The sequence below is a fragment of the Diadema setosum genome, chromosome 14, assembly GCF_964275005.1.
Source record: "Diadema setosum chromosome 14, eeDiaSeto1, whole genome shotgun sequence".
NCBI lineage: Eukaryota > Metazoa > Echinodermata > Echinoidea > Diadematoida > Diadematidae > Diadema > Diadema setosum.
The window spans coordinates 31,314,439-31,338,071 of record NC_092698.1 but is presented as its reverse complement, the minus strand read 5'-3'; the positions used below and the strand labels follow the sequence as shown (position 1 = coordinate 31,338,071).

At 38.4% G+C, this 23,633-nt stretch overlaps 1 protein-coding gene across 1 annotated transcript in view; it reads right to left on the bottom strand.

The window, feature by feature from the left end:
- Nucleotides 1-23,633, bottom strand: part of LOC140238159 (bromodomain adjacent to zinc finger domain protein 2B-like) — a 115,441-nt gene that overhangs the window by 26,864 nt on the left and 64,944 nt on the right. The window contains exons 6-14 of the mRNA XM_072318098.1: nt 23,282-23,587; nt 22,680-22,775; nt 15,580-15,615; nt 11,019-11,393; nt 7,585-7,819; nt 6,273-6,437; nt 5,023-5,309; nt 4,431-4,602; nt 2,562-2,654 (exon numbers count right to left, since the gene is read on the bottom strand). Of these exons, the coding sequence (XP_072174199.1) occupies nt 2,562-2,654; nt 4,431-4,602; nt 5,023-5,309; nt 6,273-6,437; nt 7,585-7,819; nt 11,019-11,393; nt 15,580-15,615; nt 22,680-22,775; nt 23,282-23,587 (1,765 nt within the window). The remainder of the gene's footprint in view (nt 1-2,561; nt 2,655-4,430; nt 4,603-5,022; nt 5,310-6,272; nt 6,438-7,584; nt 7,820-11,018; nt 11,394-15,579; nt 15,616-22,679; nt 22,776-23,281; nt 23,588-23,633) is intronic.

The following is a 23,633-nucleotide window of genomic DNA, read 5'->3' as shown; positions in this document are numbered from 1 at the left end:
AAACCAAAAAGAAAAAAAGAAAAGCTCTTGTGATGTTAAGTGTAATTCCAGGCATTATTGACATGTGCACAAAAATTACATTGAATCAGTTTCTGTATTTGTCAGGCATCTTTAGTATTAACACACATTTTGTAACAACACGAAAAATATCCTTCCATATATTTCCCATACAATCCTAATATTAAAACACTGATCCGTGTTTAGCCTCTCACTCTCTCCCTTTCCTTACATTCATTCCTTAAAACAAATCTTAGGTTACCACATCCTTGTTTATAGTTTTAAGATGTTTTATGCTGTTTTCCTTTCAATTTGATACTGATGCAATCCACATCCTTTATGCCTTGGCTTGGAAACACACAAAAGAATGCATTTCCTTGCCACATTTTGGATTCACTGATTATACTCACATTTGGCATGCATTTACACAGAAATTGCTTGGGTTGTTGAATCTCTCATTTTGTAAAAGTTCCTTTCCCTTTTCTTTGCATAATATCTCTACTGCAATCTCAAAGTCTTACATAGCTCTGCCTCATTATGAAGATTCAGTTTCCATGTGAGTAACTTCAACACAGCATTAACTTCTCTACATATTCATTCATAAGTTGGATTCATAACCAGCAAAACATTAACAAGAAAATGAAAGGCCTAGCATTTACAATGGGCTGTAAATCACACAGACTATTAGTTTTCCCAAGAAAAAAACAAACAAACAAACAAACAAAGGGCAGACATTGAGACAAACAATTATACTAAAATACTTCCTGGGCAAAGTCTTGGATCTTAATATCGTAAAATAACTGGGGCGCAAGGAGGTAGAATTCTTGGCAGGTCATACCCTTCAAATTAATATTACCAGGAATGCTGGCTGAACTAATAAAAATCTGTAAATGTTTTGTTGTTGTTGTTGTTGTTGTTGTTGTTTTGTTCCTCTCCCACACATCATCCATTGGAAATTAGGAATTGCTCTGCTTGAACTTTCCTAACCCTTTGATAGAGAGATGTATGTAGAAAACCATATCATGGAAGTACACAATGATCTGCCATTCCTGATCCAAGTTCCATCCAGAGAACTCTATACATGCTTGGCACACTTTTATAAGGTTTCTCATTTCTACAGACTAATCCAAACAATACTGAAGAAAGCCTATGACACATGTAGCTAGCTTTAGAAATACAGCATCAATGCAATGTGGTGACCCAGTAACTTCACACATGTGGCTTGATATTGAGCAGCTTGCAGCCGCTGGTCTGCTAACAAATCATCTGACACTAAGTCATAAATATTCAAGCCATGAACTGTTTAATTTGTTCTTTTCCTTTACGTATATATCCCTCCTCCCCCTCCCCCCCCCCAAAAAAAAAAACAAACAAACAAACAAACTAAAAATGAAAGAAAAACCGTGACATAAGTAAACTAGGCATGCCATATGCAATACAAATTGAGAGTGTAGATTATTGGCTGGAATAGATAAGGGGATTCTGAGCAATCACCTGACAGAATTAAAAGGAAAAAAAAAAACTGTTATGTTCAAAATCTTTCAAATCTGTTCAAAATAAGAGGATTTCTCTTCACTCTTTTTTTTTTCTGGAGGCACACAAAATCAGTTATTAATTATTGTATCACTGTATCACATGTATTTTTCCCCCTCTACTTCTGTTACATGTATTTTGTCTGCATTGCCCTTATATTATTGTGTTTTCTAGATTTCTTGTATGAATAGTACCAACGCACCATATACATGCAATTATTATTATCATCATTATTATCTTCCCATTGTTCTCCCTCCCCATCCCCCCCCCCCCCAAAAAAAAAAAGGGGGGGGGAAGAATGACTGTAAAATGATGATGGTTAGAAATTCTAGTATTTAAGAAGTAATCTAGTATCTCAGATTATTTCACATGAACAGGATTTTGCTGGCCCTTCAACTGTTCTAGCATTCTAAAGACAAGCACTTAACTTTGTCTCAGATGGCCCAAACAAACTGTTTACAGCTCAGTAAGTCTTTATAAACCACAGAATCTCCATCTTTCTTATCGTTTGTCTGTACAATACCCTACTATCAATGCAAAAAAAAAAAAAAAAAAAAAATTGTGGGGATTTCGGATTTGTTACAGCATTTTTATGAATATGCTTAAAAGGGTATAAGAGTAAGTAGAATACTATTGCCTACTTCAACTCTATCAATACATGTGTGGTGATTGGAGTTAATTCAAAGTGCAGAGTTTATAGATTTAACCTCATGATGTAAAATTGCTCTTTGAAAAAAAAAAAAAAAATGATACTGACCAAAACAAGCAATCAAAGTATTAGTAATGGTGCTTGGCATGTCAACCCGCGCCCAAGGGGGCATTACAAGCCCAAAACTACTAACACAAACTACACACACATACACACAAACATGTGATCTCACAAAAAATACAGTCTATACAGTAGAAAGCTGGGAGAATAATTCCCCCCTGATCCCATGCTGCGTTGCCCCACTGTTATAGCACTAAAGTGCGCCCTCCTTCCCTTCCCATGGAACACACAGACAGACAGACGGACGAACCGGCGGACTTACCCTGGTGCCTGCGGGTCTCTCGGGCCGCGTCTAGCTGAGCCTGCCTCTCCAGCTTACGCCTCATTTTTGCCTCATTAACCCGCCTCGCCATTTCTGCCATTTAAACACGAAGGAACACTGTCCCAGTACTCCGTACTCAAAACTTGCTCGCCTTCTCTTCCTCTGTCTTTACCATCCTTATTTAGGACAATCCTTAAAATTCCTACTATCTCTCTTTCCCTCTATCTCTCGCTCTCTATCTATCTCTATCAATGAATCTATTCCTCTATCTATCTATCAAACACAGCATAAGGTTATTAATGACAGTACACATTATTGAGTTAATAATCTCTCATAGATACATATCAAAATGAAAACGTCTCTATGAATGAAGTAACTTTAAATACCTGCTTCCCAAGCATCAGCTTTCACTCAACTCCAGATTGCGACATGGTACTGTTCATGTTAACCCTTAATACCAATGGTAGAAAACAATGGATCCTAACAAAGTCCTTTCCAAAAACTAGTTCCTTATTCAGTTGCTTATTTCAGTAAGTACTTTCAGTCTCCTCTGTTTACATGAGTGACATTTGAGCAAAATTTGTGGGGAAACAAACATTGCAAAAAAGCGGCAAAAAATAACTTGACATGCAAAAGCTTTCCATAAAATGTGCGTGTAAACCGACAAATCATCTGATAAGGTACTGTGACTGATGGAGCGTTAAGAATTTATTATGCCAATTGTTAGAGATGGTGGTGATGTGACTACAAAATGGACAAAATAAAATTACTCAAAATATGCAATGTGACAAGTTTGACTACTTCATTTGCAGTGTAGAAGCCTTTGATTTCATGTCAACCCCTATCATACCGACTTCAGCAAATTATCAGTACATGAAGTCTGGTAACTATACAGTACTATGAATTATCTATGTCTGGATTGGAAAGTTCCGGGAAGCTTCACATCAGGTAAAACAATTCTCATGTTCTCTATTTCTGGTAAAGCAATAACAAAAAAAATCATAGACCCACTATACAGAAGCACCAGAAAGGAAATACAACTCATGTTTATATGTTTAATGGGAAAGAAAACTGAAACAGTACTTTTCTCACTTACATTTTCATTTCATTTTTTATTTTTTCCATTTGAGTGGGGGAGGGATGGTTATCTGTTATTTTGTGGGACTTTTCATTATTTGCCTTCCCTTATGCTGTGAAAGTGTAGGAAACTTTTTTCCCCCCTAATAATTTGTTCCCCTCAAATGTCAAAATCATCTTTGAAACACATGTCAAGGAGCTGGGATGCTTGATCAAGTTCTGGTTTGATTCTTTCTCTGGTTGCATGGAATACGTGTCAGACTGCCACAATGTGAAGCTTATCACATGATTGGTGATTGAAAGCTACCATCTCCACATGACAAACAAAGATTTCAGTCAGATTGTGTGTATGATAAGACATGAACTCAAAGACAACAACCCTCACAAGCAAATATGGATCTATCGACATAAAGAGGATCAGATATGAAGTCATCACAGCATATTTAAAATTCATTGTGTGAGGTGAAAATCAGACACATCATCTCTTGTGTGTGTGTGTGTGTGTGTGTGTGTGTGTGTGTGTCTGTTGTTGTTTTTTCAAAGATGAATGCAAAGCAATGACTATATTACAATTTTGCATGAATTTAAAAGTATTATAGCTTGAATTTTTTTTTTTTGGAAAATACAAAAAAGAGACATTTTCGGAAAGTAAGACGGATAATGCCAAAGCTTTGCATCAAGTCAGATATTTTGTTTTGGGAGCACAAATGAGGGACACTGTCTGTGGAGGCTGCATTAAAATGCGGTGCTGATATTGAATTTTTGTTTTTAGTTCTTTTCCTTGTGGCTCACCCTGCTGCTCCAGCCTACGGCGTTCCTTTGCCTCGTTAGCCCGCCGGGCCAGCTCCTGGGCAATGCGTCTCTTCTCCGCCTGGCGCTGCATGCGAGCCACCTTGCTGCGCCGGTGGCCGTAGTGCATGCGGTCGTAGAGTTCATCCTCCGTCAGCTTCTCAAAGATGATTCCCTGAGTGTGGAATGAAAGGAAGAGCACGCATTCACCAAATTTATCTCAAACAGCTGACATCTAGTAATATATCCTTCTCCCCTCTATCTCTCTTTCTCTGATTTAACAAAGCCTATTTTCACAGATGAGTTAACATGCTCGCCTTCCTTCTTGCTTTCTTCATTTTTTCCTCACACTTTCTTACAGCCAAGGAACCTATAACCATAATATATGAAATATGATACCTATTAATTACTTACAATACACAGACACAATATTACTGCGGGAAACATATGGACAACCATGAGCATTGATGTTGTCATCATCGGCATCATCATAGTTGTCATGGCAATTTAACATACGATCATAAAAGGAATTCAATTCTCATGCCATTTTCTTTTGATGGAAAGTATGTAAAGAGTATAGAACACGGTGTCATACCCCGTCTCCATCTGGTTTGGGATTCAGGAATTCGCCGATGCGCATCTTGGCACTGAAGCTGAAGTGCTCGCGGCCAACGCAGTGGATGCCGCGGCGGTCGATGTAGCGCACCACTTCAGGATAGGTGCGGAGCTTCTTGCCGCACGGCGCGTAGTAGAGGACATCTCCTTTCAGCCGATCTCCCGGCCCCAGTTGACGGATGATTGTCTGCCGTCGCCAACCGTTGGCCAGAGGCCATCGCACCGCCCTCTCGTCAGTGACACGCAGACGTTTTCGCTTCAGGGCAGCTGTATGTGTACAGGAATTGAGAGAATGTTTCCACTGATAAGAAAAGTTCAACTTTCACTTGATCTAGGGTCTTTCTGTATGAATCCAGAATTTATGACATCAGTCTAAAACACACAGCTCTACGAAACCACCAAGGTTAAAAGGTATTCCTAGAACTGGTGCATTCTTAACCTGTTCCTTCCGCAATTCTCTGAGTGCCTTTAATGCCCCAAACGAGATTCTTTTCGCCCGTCGACAGAGAGGCACACAGGTTGGTAATCCAGCTGTGTGAAGGCAGTCAAGCGGTTCATTGTGTCCCCCTTTCTACGGTCAACTACATGTGCCCGTGAACAATGGAAATATCGATCGGGTGCGAGGTATGAATAGAGCGTGCGCTGATGAGCTCTCAGAATCTTTTGTTCTACACAAAACCAGGTACCTGAATGAGGTGACTGGGGTCAGCGAACCCGCATTTCTAACTGATCATTATGTACATGTTCGTACGAGTTTACAGCAGAACAAGCAAAAAACTAAATCAGGAAAAGGTACATAATACTGTAAAACCCCCTTTTTTATACAGCAGGAGAACAAATCCTGATAGAATAAACTCTGATCTTTTTATCAAACCCACTTTTCTGAGCATTTTGACACAAAGAAACATGAATTTAGGCCACTGAAGCAGGCACCCTTGTCTTCATTTTGGGAACCTGGTAAACCAGGTTCCCGCAAGGAACGGGTTAAAATCATGTTGATGTTTTTTGAAGCAACTGACAGAGTTGGCAAATGCATATATTTCTTCAATCTTTTGTAATTCATGGTTCTTGATGTAATCAAAACACACAAACAGATAGGAAAGATATGACAGGAATTTTTTTGGGGGGGTGGGGGGTTTAAGTTATTTATTTATTTTTTTTTTTTCTTTGTCTCATCCTGTCTTTACAACTTGTTGTCCTGGACTTTGCAAGTTCTTGAAGTGCACTCACGCATCTGGGTGAGGAGGGGGACCATGTCAGCAGGTCGCTTGAGGGTCATTCGGATGGGGACCGGTGTGCTGCTTCCAGAGTCAAGGGTCATGGACTCACTGTCCACAGTGCTGCTGTTGCCGTTTCGTTCCTCCTCCAGCTCACTGTCCACAGACTCTGACAAACCTGCATCGATCACAGAATGCAAGTCACGTATCTCAGATCGTACAATGTTGCAAGTATGGTCTCAACATCACGGTTACCTACAATATCCACGTCAGCTCTTGATTTCTTAGCCATGGTATCATACCTGTGTACTGAGGGCCAGTATTCAAGACTGTGTGTTCTCATCATGTGGTTAAGTTTGCTATTCTTTTCCAATCATACAATGTAAGTGAGTGCTATCATTTTTATCAGGCTGTTTATGAAACAAAATTTATGAAACAAAACTACACTTCATAAATGCATGTACCAAGCATTAATCATACTGCACACTGTGACATAGCAAATAGGAATACACATTGATCAAAAATGATATCAGCTGTTTTGTATGTGGGGTGGGGGCAGAAACAAGAAGAGGAATACTGTATACGCCATATATTTCGCGAGTCTAAATTTTTGCGAATTGGGAATTCCCGACGATTTCGCGAGTGGTTAAATTCGCGATTGTGGAATCCTGCACTGAACACAGAAGTGTATACATGTACGTCACATTCACATCGAGATCAGAGTCAATATTTTTATGTGTCTTTAATTTCGCAAATAGTACCTGACTCGCGAAATATTCGGCGTATACAGTATTCTCCTTCTAGTTCATGCTTTGCTAGTACGATCAAGGTCGTAGCTAAAATTATTTGGTCAATACTCATAATGCAGAATAAATATGACATCCTGACTTAAATACAGTACTGTATCCTGAAAAAGGGCACTCACTGATCAGGTTTTGATCTTTGGTCGTAGCTTCTTTTATTCATTTGATCACAGTCCTATAAATGGCAGGGGTGGGGGCAAGGGCATCAGTAAAACCAAATCTACACAGACAAGGCATAAAGGGCCACTCCTGATGAGGTGATAGTATTGCATGGTTGGTTCAGAGTGCTGTAAATGCTGTTATTTTTGCGTATAGATATTTTCGTGCATGAGGAGGTCACAGACATTTTTAAGATATGCTGTCTTCGCGATTAAACACAGGGTTATCGTAAGTGTATGCGACTTTATTCTACATGGCAATATTTTCATGTGTTGTTACATTTGCGGGTCAACAGTGATTTGCAAAATTTGTGGAAATTAAACCATCGCAAAAATAAGTTTTGACAGTAGCTGGCGCTCATACCTGCCATCTCGCCATGCTCCATGCCGTTCATGAGGGAGGATGGAGTACCTCGCTCACTCTCATCTCTGATGGAGCCCTGCTCGCTCCCACCAAAGCCCTCGCCCATGTGGCCCTGCATCATCGAGGTGACGGTACTGGAGCGGGTGACGGCCTCCAGGGCGGAGAGGGGAGAGGTGCAGAGGTTGGATTGGCTTGACTGGCTGGACAGGTTGGAGATGATGGCTGCAAGCTTCCTCTGCCGAGATAAATAGTGAAAGGATTAGTAATGATGATGATGATGATGGGGAGGAGGAGGAGGAGGAGGAGGAGAAGGATAACAACAACAACAATAATGATTGTGACAATAATAAGAACACTTGTGATGTGCCAGTATCCATCATGAATGGGTGCTCATGGTACAGACAAAGGCAAATAGAGAACATCTTTGAAGAGAGATATGAGTAAATGGATGAAAGGAATATTTACACCAAAAAAAAAATGTTTGTTAAAGTATTTTTTACATTTCCATTAACACGGCCATGTTTTCGGCAGAGTATCGTCTACCAACTTTTCAAACCAGTGTACACTGTACTTCATCCCAGAACAGCATGGTTTTTAATCACACATTATTGTCATAACAGAGTGAAAGTTTACCCCAGTATGCAGCATTTGTCTCATATGATTTTAACATGTAATTAGTACTGCTGCATTTGTCATTTTTGCCACATAAATGTTGAAAAAAGTTTGACATTTGTGTTCAATCAATGTTTTCCTGCAAGTCATTATAACATAATGCACATGAAAACAGTCATTGTCATTGCAATATCCTGTTTTCATACATTTTTATCAAAGTAGCTATTAAGTGTTCTTTTAGATGGCCAATACTGAGCAAAAAAAAAAAAAACAAATCTTTGGCAAAATTGCAACAGGTTGTGACAAAAGTTTACATTTCTCTACATTTTCTCTTCCCTAAAACTCTACACACAGAGACAGATACACTACACAAGACACACACACACACACACACACACACACACCAGCTTCTGAGCTTTCTGAACTTGCCTTTGTGCAAATATCTTTACAGATGTATGTATGTAAAAAACAAACCCATCAAATTTCATATGCATTTTAAAGAAAATCTAATGTACCAAGGACACTTACAGTAACCAAATGTCCATATTTGAAGCCATTTATGAATGCGCACATATACATGCACACATTCATATCAACACAACACATGCCCACACACACAAACCCAAAAAACAAAAACAAAACAAAAACAGTCAATAACTCGCATCATACAAATGCTGGACACGGTTAGTGTTCCACAAAATATCTTTTAGTGCCACCTGCAACCATACAAACGTTGCTCCAAGCTCTGCCTTGCAAAGCACTAAATTAGTACTATTCTCTCCTCGCTGCTAACAAGCCCATTGGCCTTGCAGAGGTAATTGAAGTATCAGAGCTGAAGAGACTTGAAAACGTAAAGAATCTTGACAATTTGAACCCTCTCCACAGTGAAAATTATGTATTAACAAGACCTGGTAGGTTTGGCTCAAGTGATGTGTTCATTCCTTTGTCAAATAAGTACACGAAAGACTATTAAAGCACATTGTAAGATCCATATAAAGATTAAAGACATAGAGCACATACATTTCCTAACTACCACTTTATCATCTTGCATGGAATTAAGCGTAGAACAGATGCAGAACTAACATACTGCAAATAGAGGTAAAAATAAATCCTTGCATATAACAGCACTTCACAAAATAGAAGCAAAGAGCTTTAAAATGGTTCGGTCATTCTGCAAGACATTAGAAATACAGTTTTCATGAATGGCTTCATGCTAACATGGCTTCACGCTAACATGGTTGCATAAGGACGTAAGTGTGACAGGGAAGATTCTGCATATGACTGAAATTGAACATACACACAACATGACACAATGGGTGTGCTCATACACTGCATTGACGCAATGATAAGTGAAGGACATTGCTGGTGATACAATTTTCATCACTGTCAACAAAGAAAAAAAGTCCTATGCATAATTGCACTTCCTTTGTTTAACCCAATGACTTGATGTGTTACTCAGTAACTGCAAGTAGTATAGTGTAGGCTATTTGCTTGGATATGAAATATCAATGGCAATTTCAGATTCATGCACACGCACTCACACGCATGCACACAAGAATCTGTGTTACAGTTGTAGGGTTCATTCTCTAGAAATAATCTTTTCATGTCTATTAATAAATGTTTTGATATGAAGGATGATTATACAAAAATATATTTTTTCTTTTTTTCTAGTGGTATAAGGTTTTCTTTCTTTGATTATGTTATATTTTTTTCCTCTTTTTTTTTTGGCAAATAATACACTGTCAATTGATATCTCAGCGAAGTGTTAAAGCACCTCAAGCCATGATACTTAAAAGATCTTAAAATCTTAAAAGAATATTCATGATATTTGTATTTGTGTCTACAATAATCTAAATGAGAATGAGATGTTAATTTTGAAAGGTTATAGGATTTGAAGAACAAGCTATTCATAGCATTAAAAACCAGGAAAGCACTCAGACAGCACAGACCTCAACCAAGCAGCTCATTTCCATCCATACACACATGCTGAACATCGCCCAATTCCCAATGATAAAGAAGCCTATGCCTTTGTTTACCTCATCAACTTTCTTCATGCTGCGCAGCGCCTCGAGCAGAGCACGCGCTTTAGTGCGAGTATGCAAACCTCAAACACGCGCAGCTCGAAATCCCAAGTTCATTGACCCTATTTGCCAAAAAGAAAAAAAATCCTTCAAAAACTCATAAAAATTCCCCATTTACTACAAAAAAAATTCAAACATCTGTTCCTTGTGTCATTATCAACTTTTCCAGTAAGTTTACCCAAATCCATTCACAGCTTTTTGATTTATTTTGCAAACAGACAAATAGATAAACGTTGACAAAAAAATCATAAAATTCTGAAGGTAACAAAAACAAAAAGTCCCTGCAGATCTTGTACTCTTAAAGGGACGAATTAATAAAAACACTCCAGACAACAAACTGAGACCATATGCAGGATATATAGTTTCCAAAGGTATTCAAGCCAAAGATAATACAGGCAAGAGGTGGGTTAAAGCAAACTTTCACTCTGTATCTCAGTTGATTTTGAAAAAAATAGAGTCAAGTAAAACAAACAGACTAGTGAAAGTTAGATCTAGCAAGAAATATAACAAAGTTGTGGAGTTTTCAAGATTCACATGTTTTCACAAACTAGTGATGTCTGTGAGAATCATCATTATTCAAATGAGTGATGATGTCTTCATCCAAAAAGTCTTCAATTGCCCTGCAGATAATATCAAAGTGAAATTGTTGAATACTTTGGAAATATAGATGAAAGTATATCTGACTGTTCACTCAGACTTTGACATTCGATGGTTATAGTGTGTTTCATTTTGGGTACCTACCCTCTTTTTCCTCTCCTTGTTCCTCTCTTCCTCATTCTTGGCGTGCCTCCTGGAGCTGTTCAGACTGAGGTCCTGGGGCTGGTCCGAGTCTCCGTCGATGGACCCCTCGTTCACCGACTGGGCCTTCTGGGCTGCCATGCGGGCCGCTGCCGCCGCCGCCGCAGCAGCAGCCGCATTGGAGGCCGTCTGACGGGCCTCCTTCTCCTGCATCAGGGCGGCCTGGCGCTCGGCCCGCGCCCGCTTTTGGAGCCGCAGCTGTTGCTGCTGGGCCTTGATCTGCTGCTCGAACTGGGCCGTCAGCGCCATCACTCGCCGCCGCTGCTCCTCCTCACGTAGGTGCTGCTCACGAAGGTTTTGCTCCTTCATGGCTCGCTCCTGCCCAGAGAAGAGACAGAGACCCAATCACAAGGGACATGACAACAGAAGATGAGTTACAGGTCCTTGCAATAAAACTTTACATTATACATTCACTTATACTGATACATAAAATGCAGGAGTACAATTCTACAACAGCCAGAGCTGAGCAATGCAAATGTTACTCTACACTGTATGCATATGGACATGCGTTGTAATCAAAGTACAAACTGAATTTTCAAGAAAATACTCCAATGGTACTCAAGCATTAACAAGTAGAATAATATATACCACTGCAGTTTGTACAAAGATTGTTTGTCATTTGTGTAGTTCATGTACATGGAAGTTTCTCTGTTACAAAACAGGAATAGCCCAAAATGTAATTGTAACTCTTCATACATACACATTCTATTTGTCTGTTCTTTAGCATTTTGTGGCTATGTGCCTACAGATGTAAGTTGTACATGAATATGTTAGGCAGCACCTACTTTTCGCTTGGAAAATTTACATCAATCTTGGCAATTGATTTGGTGCATATACCAGGTATGCTGTAATAGAATGTTGTTTTAACAGCAGGAGGTGTGGTTATATTGCTTTCTGTAGAATGATAATAAATTATTATTATTATGAGGTGTTTTTTTTTTATAGATTGCACAGCCCTCTGTAAGTTTCTTATATCTAAGTTTACTAGCCAACACAATAAATGAGTAATAATGATGATAATATTATATGAACCTAGACTGCATTATCAACCATTCATATCAATGTATCATGTTTTGTTATCTTAACTATGCTGGGCTCTGTGTATAGGTTACAATTCCTAGGCTTTTGACAAGCCCTCATCCATTTTGATTCTTACATGCTGGTGTCGTTACGAGGGAATGAATGAGCATGAATAGTTGAATCAAGCAAGAAACACTGATGGGATGGGCACTCCAGCTGCTCATTTTCCCAATATATCCTTCATCAGTGTGACTGTTTTGAGGACATGCTTGACAAAGAATTAGCCAGAGTGATGTTGTTTCCATGGTAACAATTTCATCCCCTCAAAGACTATAAAGGGGGGCAAAGTGGCTACTGCATGCCACACTGATCTACACAGTCAACTACTGCCACAAAAGCATTTCAATGCTGACATTTAGATCTGCAAACTGTGTTCTGTTGAGGTCTGTTACTTTCAGAAGATAAACATCAATCCAAGGGGACAAAAAACCGGCAGTGGAATTATCATTGGGCTGTTTTTAGAGCATGTTGTTATGCACAATTTGTATAAAAGGTCAAATCTCTTCAACTGCAGGTATATCTTTCTATTCAGCACACAAGATGTGTCCACCCTTGCATGGCTACATGCTTTCGGCGCAAACACCGGCTGTGCATACGAAGAGGATTCGCGTTCCCAAAGGGGAAGTCATAAATACACAATGAAATCAAAACATTATCTTCAATTTGCATACAATGTCTGCAAGCATTCTGAATTGGCTGGCAGATGCACAGCCAATGCAAATGTCACCTTTGTATCCCTAAATATTCTAGTATTAACAGCAGACGACTGAATAGACTCAACATGTGAATAAAAACAATGCCACAAAAACACACCATGCAAAGGTTGCACATGCTGGTAAAGTAACAAGATAACAATTGCCTGTCTATATATTTCCAAATATAACTGAAGGTATTGCCATAGTCTTAAATAAAGCTACAATTATTAAAAAAACAAACAAACCCATGCCTTAAAATTGTATATATTCAACAGGATGCTACAAACTTCAAAGGAGACCATTCAAACTGAACAGCGTAGGAAAAGAACAGTTGAGAACCACGTTCACTGTTATCACAAAACACTTTTCAATATAACCCAGGCACTATGTTAGGGCTTGACATCAAACTTCTTCTTTTTTTTCTCTGGTGACCTATTAGGGCCACTGGAATCTCTAAAACTCAAAGCATGGTTGGCTGGGAAAAAAAAGAAAAGAAAGAAAGATGATGTAGTAACCCCAAATAAAAGGAAACATAACAATCCATTTGACTTTTAAGTGTCTGATCAGGCCACTAAAGACAGCCTTTCTGGAAATGTGGTGGCCAGACATAAATTTTTAGTGGCCCCAGGCAACCGCGATTGTTAAGCCCTGTATGTATTGGCAAGTTTTTATCATAACAGCAAAGCAACAGCAACAACAAAAATTGTCAACCTCTGCACGAAAAATAACAACAACAAAAACTAACCACTATAAACCAACAGTAAAGATGAAGCAGAAAAAACAACAACAAACAACAAATGCATACTCATATACTTTGAAAGAAAAATAAAGACACAATTTGGTTGAAGGATGGAGAATTACAGACATAAAGTGTGCTAAATCAATGTTATATCAGCCAAATTCATGTTTATCACATCTCTTCTTTCTGTGGATGAGGAAAAAATTACCAAATATGATAAAAATTCACAATTTGGCAGCTCTGAAAACACTGGATTGGAAATTGCCTATCTGTACACATACAGATACAATGTATTCTACAAGCTTGTACATAGCTTCTATCCAGATTCCATCTAATAACTGTCAACTGTTAAAGAAAGTTCCCAGTTTACAGAGTCATGACAACAAAGAATTCATGTATAAAGCTTCCATACAAAATTGTATAACTAAGAGTATTCAAACATTTTCAAATGCCCTACAGATCCCAATTCACATCACATGCATCTGATCACTTGAAATATATAAGGACTCAAAAGGGAAAAAAAGCAACAACACCACTGCTACAAACGTGAAGGGTATTTTGCTATGAAAGAAAACCTGTAAGTATTCTAAAGAAATCAAAGTGTACCGTACACGAAAATGGCAAGGATGTCACTATCGCAACTGTAGAAGAACACAAATATCTATGATCGCCTATCAAATCCAATTTATCAGTTTCGTCGAGCCTATTAGCAGTGTGGATTTTAAATGTCAAAGGACGGTCGCAGGGATAATAGCTTGTCTGCTGTATTTCATCTCACGCTTTTGTTATCTGTGTCGTTCTCCTGCTCTATCACACAAGGGCTACAGGGATGGAGGGCGCACACTCGTAAACACATCTACGCATCACTTCACGACATAACTCAATATATTGAAATGGTCATGGTCTGAACATGCATTAAGGCATACATGTACACTGTAAAATAGATTAAAGAGCAAAGTGGGGGAACAAAATAGGCACACACACTATTACACTTTGATACACATTTACACACATTTGTATGCTTTAAAAAAAACATAAAACAAAACAAAACAAAACACAGCATGCTACTCTGCAGTTGTACGCACGCTGTGGAAACATACGTCTGCCTCAAGGGCGCGACACGGGGCTCGTTATCGGCAAAGAAACTAAACGTGTCAATCTGCCCGAGCTCTGAATCATATCAATCCAATGACAAAGCAGAATAGCAAAACAACATGGACATAGTACAACACTTTGACAAACAGGGAAAGCCACATGAATGCACACAAATTACACGGTGCAGAAGCAGACAACGAGAACACTGGTCATGGCTACATTCTATTGTTAGACCAACTTGAACAAAGAGTAGACTCAATTGTGAGAACACAGGGGTTTGGGGCTTCCTTTCTCTTTATAAGAAGAAAAAAAATATGAATTACTACTTTGTAAATGTTATCTCCCAACAATGGATTAATGTACATACATGGATATTAAACATATGGTACTATGCTTGTCATTTTGTCTCTTGATATATCATGAGTATTTGACACTTTCCATTCTGAACAAAGATGAAGAAAGTTCAAGTTCTTTTGATACATCATAATGATTGTCAAAGACAGTGGTTGTCATGGTAACAAACTTTTCAATTTGTGTAATGGACAGAGCAAGTATAATTCATCTACAAAGATGGGTAGAAATAGAGTACTGATTGTATCTGTATTATAAATTGTTGGACTATCATTATTCTGGTTGCTGTCACTAAAATGAACTTACGTTGTAACTATCTCTTAACCAAACTGCAAGTCTTGTCTAACTGCATCACAAACTAAATCAAACCAACAGAAACATACGTCACTAGCACGAGCAAAAAGAACAATGCACAGACACAAACGGCAGAGGACTCAAATTTCATGCAAATACCATGTAATTTCTACTAGCGGGGCCATCATTTCTTTGCTTTTTTCAACAAAAAAAAAAAGATTGATAAAACACATAGACATTGATGAATCACCTCTGGTGTGTCTGAGTCATTATCATCTTCTCCGTCCTATAGGGGAGGATTAGAAAGGTGAGGGAAAGAATCGACAGGTGACAAAAACACGAACATGGGTAATTGATATCAAGTGTGATTTCCCCTGCAAAGCGAACACGGAATGAGTGTTGAGCTCTACAGTACGGGTCACAGATACAGAACGTTAGCACGCCTTTACCGGGATAGAATGACAACATGAGTTATGAGCGTTTTAGATCGAAGAAAGATGAGAGACGTTAGCGTCATGTTCAGAGGAGACAAAAGACAGACCTCTAACAAAATTCAACAAATGATACTATGTGAGTTAACATCATTCTAATGTCAGGCGGTCAGCCAAAATGACATCTTATATGAACTGCTTTGTCCACCGCGTATTAATATCATATCACATTCCATCACTTTTGCCAAGACAGAGGATAAGGTGTCCTCAAAAACATCTCTGTTCAAATTGTCTTTTGAAGTTTGTGTACTGCAGAGGTGGGTACTGTAAAACATGAAATATTCGCGGCATGAAATTTTCGCGAATTGGAGCCGAAAGCCTTTTTCGTGGCATGAAATTTTCGCGAATTGCTACTGGCATTCAATGCATGTAGTGTAGACAAAAGCTTTCGCGTGCATTTTAATTTCGCGAATTTTGGCGCTCGCGAAATTCGCGAAATTAAAATGCACGCGAAAATTTCTCGTTTTACAGTAATTCAGACCTTTGTTCAGACTGGAAACTTCTTAATGATTTTGGGGAACCAACACTAAAGATTCCCAGTGAATTTATTTGGACCCCGAAAAAAAATCCTAGCATTATTCTCAGTACAATAGGGGAACATATTCTCAAGTGACATGTGGCTAGTTTTTCATCTCTGTTTTTCAAAATCTCTGAGGTGTATTACTGTAAAATTTTCATTCATGATGTTGGGCGACATATTATTCTTCAGCGATGCAAAATTTTGTGACATTCGCAAAAGGGATATTTTGACCTCTAAATAATTTATGAGTGAGCCATTATGATGTTAATAACAGAAGTGACATCGTAAGGAATATCACACAAAATACACAGATATTTTCAATGAAAATCAACATAATAACATCAACAGAACAGGAAAAGATTGAGGAAATTGCACAGTATTATGACAGGATAGCCACCATGAGTGTCAGTGAATTATTCTACACAGCCTGCTAAAACATGTATGAAAATATCAAATGACTTTGACGTCACTTGCATCGAGATATCTTCATTTGTTGTACATGCAAAGAGATGCGATCGTAAATTTCTTGAATCTGTAATACAAGAGCTGACCTCCCGTTCTTTGTAGGGTTGAAAGACATAAAACTACATCAGCCTTGATTATGTTCAGATCGGTCATGAAACGCATCTCCAATAAATCAAAAGTTGCTGGCACTTAAAATATAAAGCAACTTAAGATGAAATAAGTGGATATGTCATCGCATGACCACAATGAATCTCCTTTCGGTGCTCACTGGATGCTTGATGACTTAATAGAAACACTAGGAGCACCAACTTTTGCTTGCAGTGATCTCTTATAGCCTGCTATGCCATTGATTAGTATGCACTGCTAATTATGTACATGTTGAACGTAACACTGAGATGACAATTCCAACGGCCCACAGGGATGCATTCTATCATTCACTAGCGTCTGAATTGCCCAGACTTCATAATACCTACAATACTTCAACTAAACTTCCAGGCTCGTTTCTTTCATCTAACTGCTACACTGAAAAGAATACTCTCTCAAAATTTACATGCAATCTTATCTACTAGATACATCTTTCTTTTCTCGCTCATTTATTATTAAAGAAAAACAAAATGACAGGTAAAATAACTGGCATAACATGACACAGCATTGCACATAGAAAGTATAATTATGATTTGAATTTCTCCCGACTATGGTACTCAAAATACCAATATGCGGATGAGTGAAATTTTGACTCCGTCTGACGGCATTTTGAGCAGAAAGAACTGAAAATATTCCATGGCTTTGTTGATGTGTTCATTAAATGCTTGCATTGACTTTCACTAGCCTGAGACAGAAAGGAGCCTCTATTAAATGCTTGGACATGTAACCACAACAGCTTCCATTTAAGTCGTAGTTCACTCATTTCTATCCCGTCTCTACCCCCCCCCCCCCATCCTCATAAAAAAACAAAACTTGAAGATAGAAAAGTATACATCATAAAGAAGAATAGAGCTTTGAAATATTAGATCCCAACAAGAAGTCAAACCAAAATGTAATATCTTCATCACAGTTCAACATTCCAATAACTATGACTATTCTGACATTGACATACGATGTACCAAGCCTCAAGCACGCATTGACAGAAATGACAGACTCTAACCATGGACCTATTCGTTGTACATGTAGGTCCATGCTCTAACTTACATTCACGCCAGTCATTTCGTCATATCTTACACAATAGGCCAATGTCACATAAAATTCAAACAAAGTCGCATATCACACAAATACACCCACACTGTCATGTACATATACAATTCTGAAGGGTGGTAGTGCATTTCCTGTGTATATTTTGCTATGTAAATATGAGAACTGAAATAGCGTTCTACTTTCCATCAAATTGTTCATTATAAGAAATCTAGGTCACATGTTAATGACGCCTCCCTACAGTCAACAGGCCATAAATGTGGAGTCATGCTGAAGAATTAAAGGTGACAGACAGCTCACAATGCCATAAAATGACTGTTATGGATACTTCCAGAGTACAGATAACTTCCGTCTCGCTTTTATCTAGCACACCTGTCAAACTCTCAACTTCATCTGCAAACCGAACTTTCCTAATTCAAAAGCAACACTTTATGTTTCAAGAATGAACACAAAGGTGCATTACGATAATTATCTCCCCTATTCGCAACAAAAATCATGTGATCTCATGTATAATGCAGCATGAGTTGGGAATTTGGAACTGAAAAAATAGAAGATCCTATCTGTAACTGAAATGAAGAAGAAAAAAAAACAAGCAAAGGTATCATGTTATCTTCTGGACTGATTAGAAATTGGGATTGTTGAAAACTGGTAAAGGAATGGTTGAAGGCATTACACTGCATTGAAAAACCCACTTTCATCCAAAATTTATCAAATAGCATCTGTATTACAGATAAGACAAAACCTAGATTACATGTATATTAAACTTCTCGATTTCTATCATTCATTAACTAAGACAGGCAAACCTACAGAAAGTAATACGTGTATGAAGTGTGTGTTACAAGAAATTTCTATTAACGAAACTACAGCAACTGTAATGTATGGTTTCCTTATGTTTAGCAAATGGTTTACTTTTTTTTTTTGTCATCAAAAGCAGTAGCTTCCTGAAGCCAATATGAGGATTAAATATCCACCATGTTTCCAGCTGCATGCTTCTGAACTCACAGTGAAAACTGCAGCTGCAAATCTGTGCACTAAAGCCCGATGCTTCCTACTGCCAGTGAGTCGTCAATAAAAACTTATCTTGTCTGCGTTTTGCTTCCCTTAACGCTACGCTACATCTACTCCCAAGTGAATCATTCTCACTTCCTAATCAATTTCTACCTCTCGTCAGATAAGCTAAGCTGCTGGGATAGCAAAATATCACCTCGTGAATATGACAGGGTACAACGTATCGTTTGATTGGGCTCTCGTCTTCCGCGATTCTATCCATCGTCCCCACACCACACCCCACCCTTCCAGTCCATGTACATGTTTGCTACAACTTACAACCTACCACCTGTTATGAGATAGGTGGGAATGATGGTGATTAATTAGGCGAGAGGAACAGCTTTGAAAGTGCTCCCCGGAATCATTAATCACACACACATATATGGACTACAGCACACTATGTTCAGCTCCACTAGGAGAGAAGTGTAATCCACATGAGAAGCACAGGTTACGTTATCATTCATTGAATTTGATTTAACAGAAAATGGGTGGGTGTACAGATCATTACATAGCAGAAGACAAGAATGACAGACTTTATCTTCAAGAAAGATCTGGCAAATCATGTACACAAAAATTTTTAAAGTGTTTCGACAGAAATCAACACCCCATTTGGATGCAGTGATATCCTAACTGAGTGGGTTTTCAGTTGCACTGTGTCTAAAACACATCTCATGAAGTGCGTGATCTATTCTCATAAAGCCAACTACAACGTAGTCAACCACAGACCCACTCAATCAGAAACAAGTGATTCTGAAGATATTTTAAAAACAAAAAGCACTATAAATCTTTTCAGAAAACCCTGGTTCAGTATACACCCAGACCTTAAAATCAGAAAACAGTGTGCTATTTCTTATGTTAAGCTTATCTGAACTGTCACATTCCCAAATGCGTGTACATTCACACACACATTTCCTTGTTTTGTTATCACATATCAACATATTGCATCTTTATAATAATGCTTACACATCTCTTTTCTTTTCAATAAAATAAAATCATGATTCTATGTTTATTGCATGTTAAGAATGCTTATATCTTTTATGTTGAGATATGTGAGGGACCTAACGATTTAAAATTGAAATCTAGAGCAGAATGCATCTTACATATTAGGTGCTGCTCTACATCATGATTATGCTTTGATTTGCTTTTTCTTTAAGATACATAAGTCTGCAATAACAGTTTCCTTTGGATCATAATTTTCTAAATGCACATTGCACGTTTATGGGGATAGGGTGAACTACATAAATGTCACAACTGATTCTATACATGCAATTTGCTGAGTACGGCATTTGTATTTGAGCATGTTATATTAGAAAATTATCAACACAAAAAATCCAATGGTACTGGTATTATGGCACATTAATTCACACTGGTATTCGAGAGCCCTGCAGATGTCTAAACCCCTGCCCCATTAAAATATTGGTGGTACAAAGTTGACATTTCGGAGACCGCTTTTCTTGATTAGGAAGATTGCAGCCAGAGAGGCCGATTCTACTTGTAAAAATATTCCTCCATCTAGGTCAATACTACCCCTGAGGTTCTCTCCTACGACCATCTTCTCCAAATCTCACTCTATTCACTGCTATGACACAGTTTTATGTAAAACAAGCAATGTGCCCAGGGTACCAAATGGAATGTGAACAATGTGCATATATTGGGCAGTTGAATAAGAGAACATGCATAATCCTCCTTTTCCCTTCCTTCCAAATTGCATCTTCTCCTCAGCAGTTAATGAAACACAAAAATGTGGTTTCCATGACAATGGATTGGTCTCATACACACACACACACACACACACACACACACACACACACATATGCATACATGCCTACAATATATACACATGAACAAACATGTCTTGTCACACTTATACATGTACCTTGAGGCTGCAATGTGCACCAGAGCAAACATTCAAACTGCTCGAAAGCTATGGAAGTAATTAAGTAGTTCACTCTGTATTCAAGGCTTTGTGATTAATTGACCAATCACACACTGACTCTAGTATGTCCCTTTCAAACTTTGTCCAGCATGGAATACAATTATAACGACAAAAACTCAGACATTTTTTTTTTTTTTCCTGGATTGGTTGGATGACGCTCAGCAAAGTACTGTACGCATGTAAGGATAAGACTTTATGTCAATTGTCACATGCCTTACAATGATCTGTGTGCATCTGTCAATATGGTGTGATAATGTTGGAAATGAAATGCAATAACCATCTTCTCTTTCAGATTGTTACAGGGATGGTATAGTGCTGGTAGAAATTGGGCTTCAGGTTTCCAATTTTTTTTGTCAGATAATGAGAAACCTCTTCTGAAATATTAAAGAGCATACAATTCAAAGAGGAATTCAAAGTTTATTTGATGAAAATTGGTTTTAAAATGGCCAAGATATAAAAAAACACAGAGGTCCTAATAAAAGGTGGGACTCATCTTTTATTAAGACCACTTTGTTTTACTTTGTTTTTTGATATCTCAGCCATTTCAAACTTGACTTTCATCAAATAAACTTTGAATTCCTCTTAAAATTGTATGCTCTTTCATATTTTACAAGTGGTTGCTAATATTATCTTGCAAATAGTTGAAATCTGAATTCCCATCTCAACCAAAAGTACATCATCCCTTTAAAGTTTCCTAGCAGTTTGAGAATGTATTTCCCATTGATTGTGTCATTAGACCACACCATGACTCCATTGTATCTTATATTTTCACATACTAGTCTTGAATTGTAATCTAACTGCCTTATAATTTAAGAACTTTGAATAATATGCACAGTGCAATGTCCTCAATACCAGACAGTTCTTCATTCACTGGCTAAAATATGTTCAAGCAGCTGCAATTCTTACTTTCTACAATGTATCAATAGGCAACACAACACAGTTTTACACGCTTAGTGTGGAAATAAACTGGGCATCTGCTCATTTAGAGGCCAGGCTGCACTAAAGATAGTCCAATTATTTTGTACATGGATGCCTCAAGTTTAATTGCAACAAAACCCATCATAGCAATTATAGGCCAAAATCTCATAAACCCCACACTTTAAATGAGTTTTAACAACATGCACATGTTGTTGTTGTTTGTTTGTTTGTTTTTTTTGTTTCATTTGTTTCTCTCACCGAACACTTCAGCACCACAGTCACAAATACTTTTTTTTTAAATCTTTTATTGCTTCTTTAGAAGAGGTGTGGCATTCCTTGTTTGAGGAAACAGGACTGTGAATGTGACTGCCAAGAAAGCATTGTATTTTGTGAAAGGGGAATAGCACAATGGAATTTGATGGCACAATTAGTTATAGTGATTACTGTCTTACAGATTTTCTGAATGTCTCCTACCAGTGTGTTTTGAAGGACATTCCAAGAATTGTGTCTCTACACACACAAAGAACTATAAAGTACAGTCAGTGGGTGAGAGGGGTGTAAAATATTGACATTCTAAAACAGGTGTATAATTTATCTTCAGGGCAATGCCTTTACAGGGGTTGCAAACTATTGCAAGGTTGCTGAAATGTGTTGATTGGCTTTAATCGATTGCATATCTACACTTCAATCTACACTTCATATGGAGTCAAGGACCTATGTGTACTGTAGATGAAGGAGATTGTGGGTCGACTATAGAAGCTTTTATCATAGATTCTTGGTCTCACCTTCTGTTTTTTGTGCTGGGCTTTCTGTTGCTGCTTCTTCAGCTGCTCCTGCTGTTGGAGGAGTTCCCTTTGCTTGGCCTCTAGCTGCTTCTTGGTCTGACGAGAGGACAGACAGACAAACACGCACTGACAATGACATTAAATACTACAAATCCACAAAATATAATGTACTGAACCTCTAAAAGGACATATTATCTACTGATTATGGAGCAAGGCGAGTCAAGTAGTTTGATGCAATGAATTTTCTTTGAACCTCAAAGTACTCAAAATAAAAGTTGGTCGCCCATATTTTGCCCATTTTCGAGAGTTTTGTAGAGCAAGATCATCCACAACGATTATTGCTGCTATTATATTCCTCACTTATCTTAACGCTTCGTCACGAACAACAATCTGAAAATGGCTGTCGCCGTTTCAAGTGATGCAATCATCATTTCAGTAAAGTCACAGCTTAATCATCATCACTATTGAAGCTATATCCGTAAAAGGCACTCTATCACTTTCATCATTAATCCCAATGAATTTACTTTCGATCATCTTTTTTGTTCCCTCCATCCACCATCCCCTTCCCTTTAAATAAAAAACATTGTCTTGAGGTCATTTACCTCCATTATTGCAGCCATCTCCTTGTCATCCGAGTCGGAATCTGACATGGAGCCCCCGCTGCTGCTCTCGAGGTGACTACCGGAGCTGATGTTGCCCCCTTCAAGGTCCAGGATGCTGTTATCGCTGTCGCTAAGGGCTCCCTCCCCATCCTTGCTGGCTGTCGTCTCTTTGGACTGCTTGACTTTATGCGCCAAAGAAGAAGAGGAGGAGGAGGAGAGGGTGTGGCTATTGCTGTACTTGGAGGAAGGAGACGGGCTGGACTTCTCGAGGCTTAGCGTCAGTGGAGGAGTCTTGAGAACCGAACTCTGTACAAAGTAGGAGGAAAAGATGAAAAAGAAGCTACAGTATATC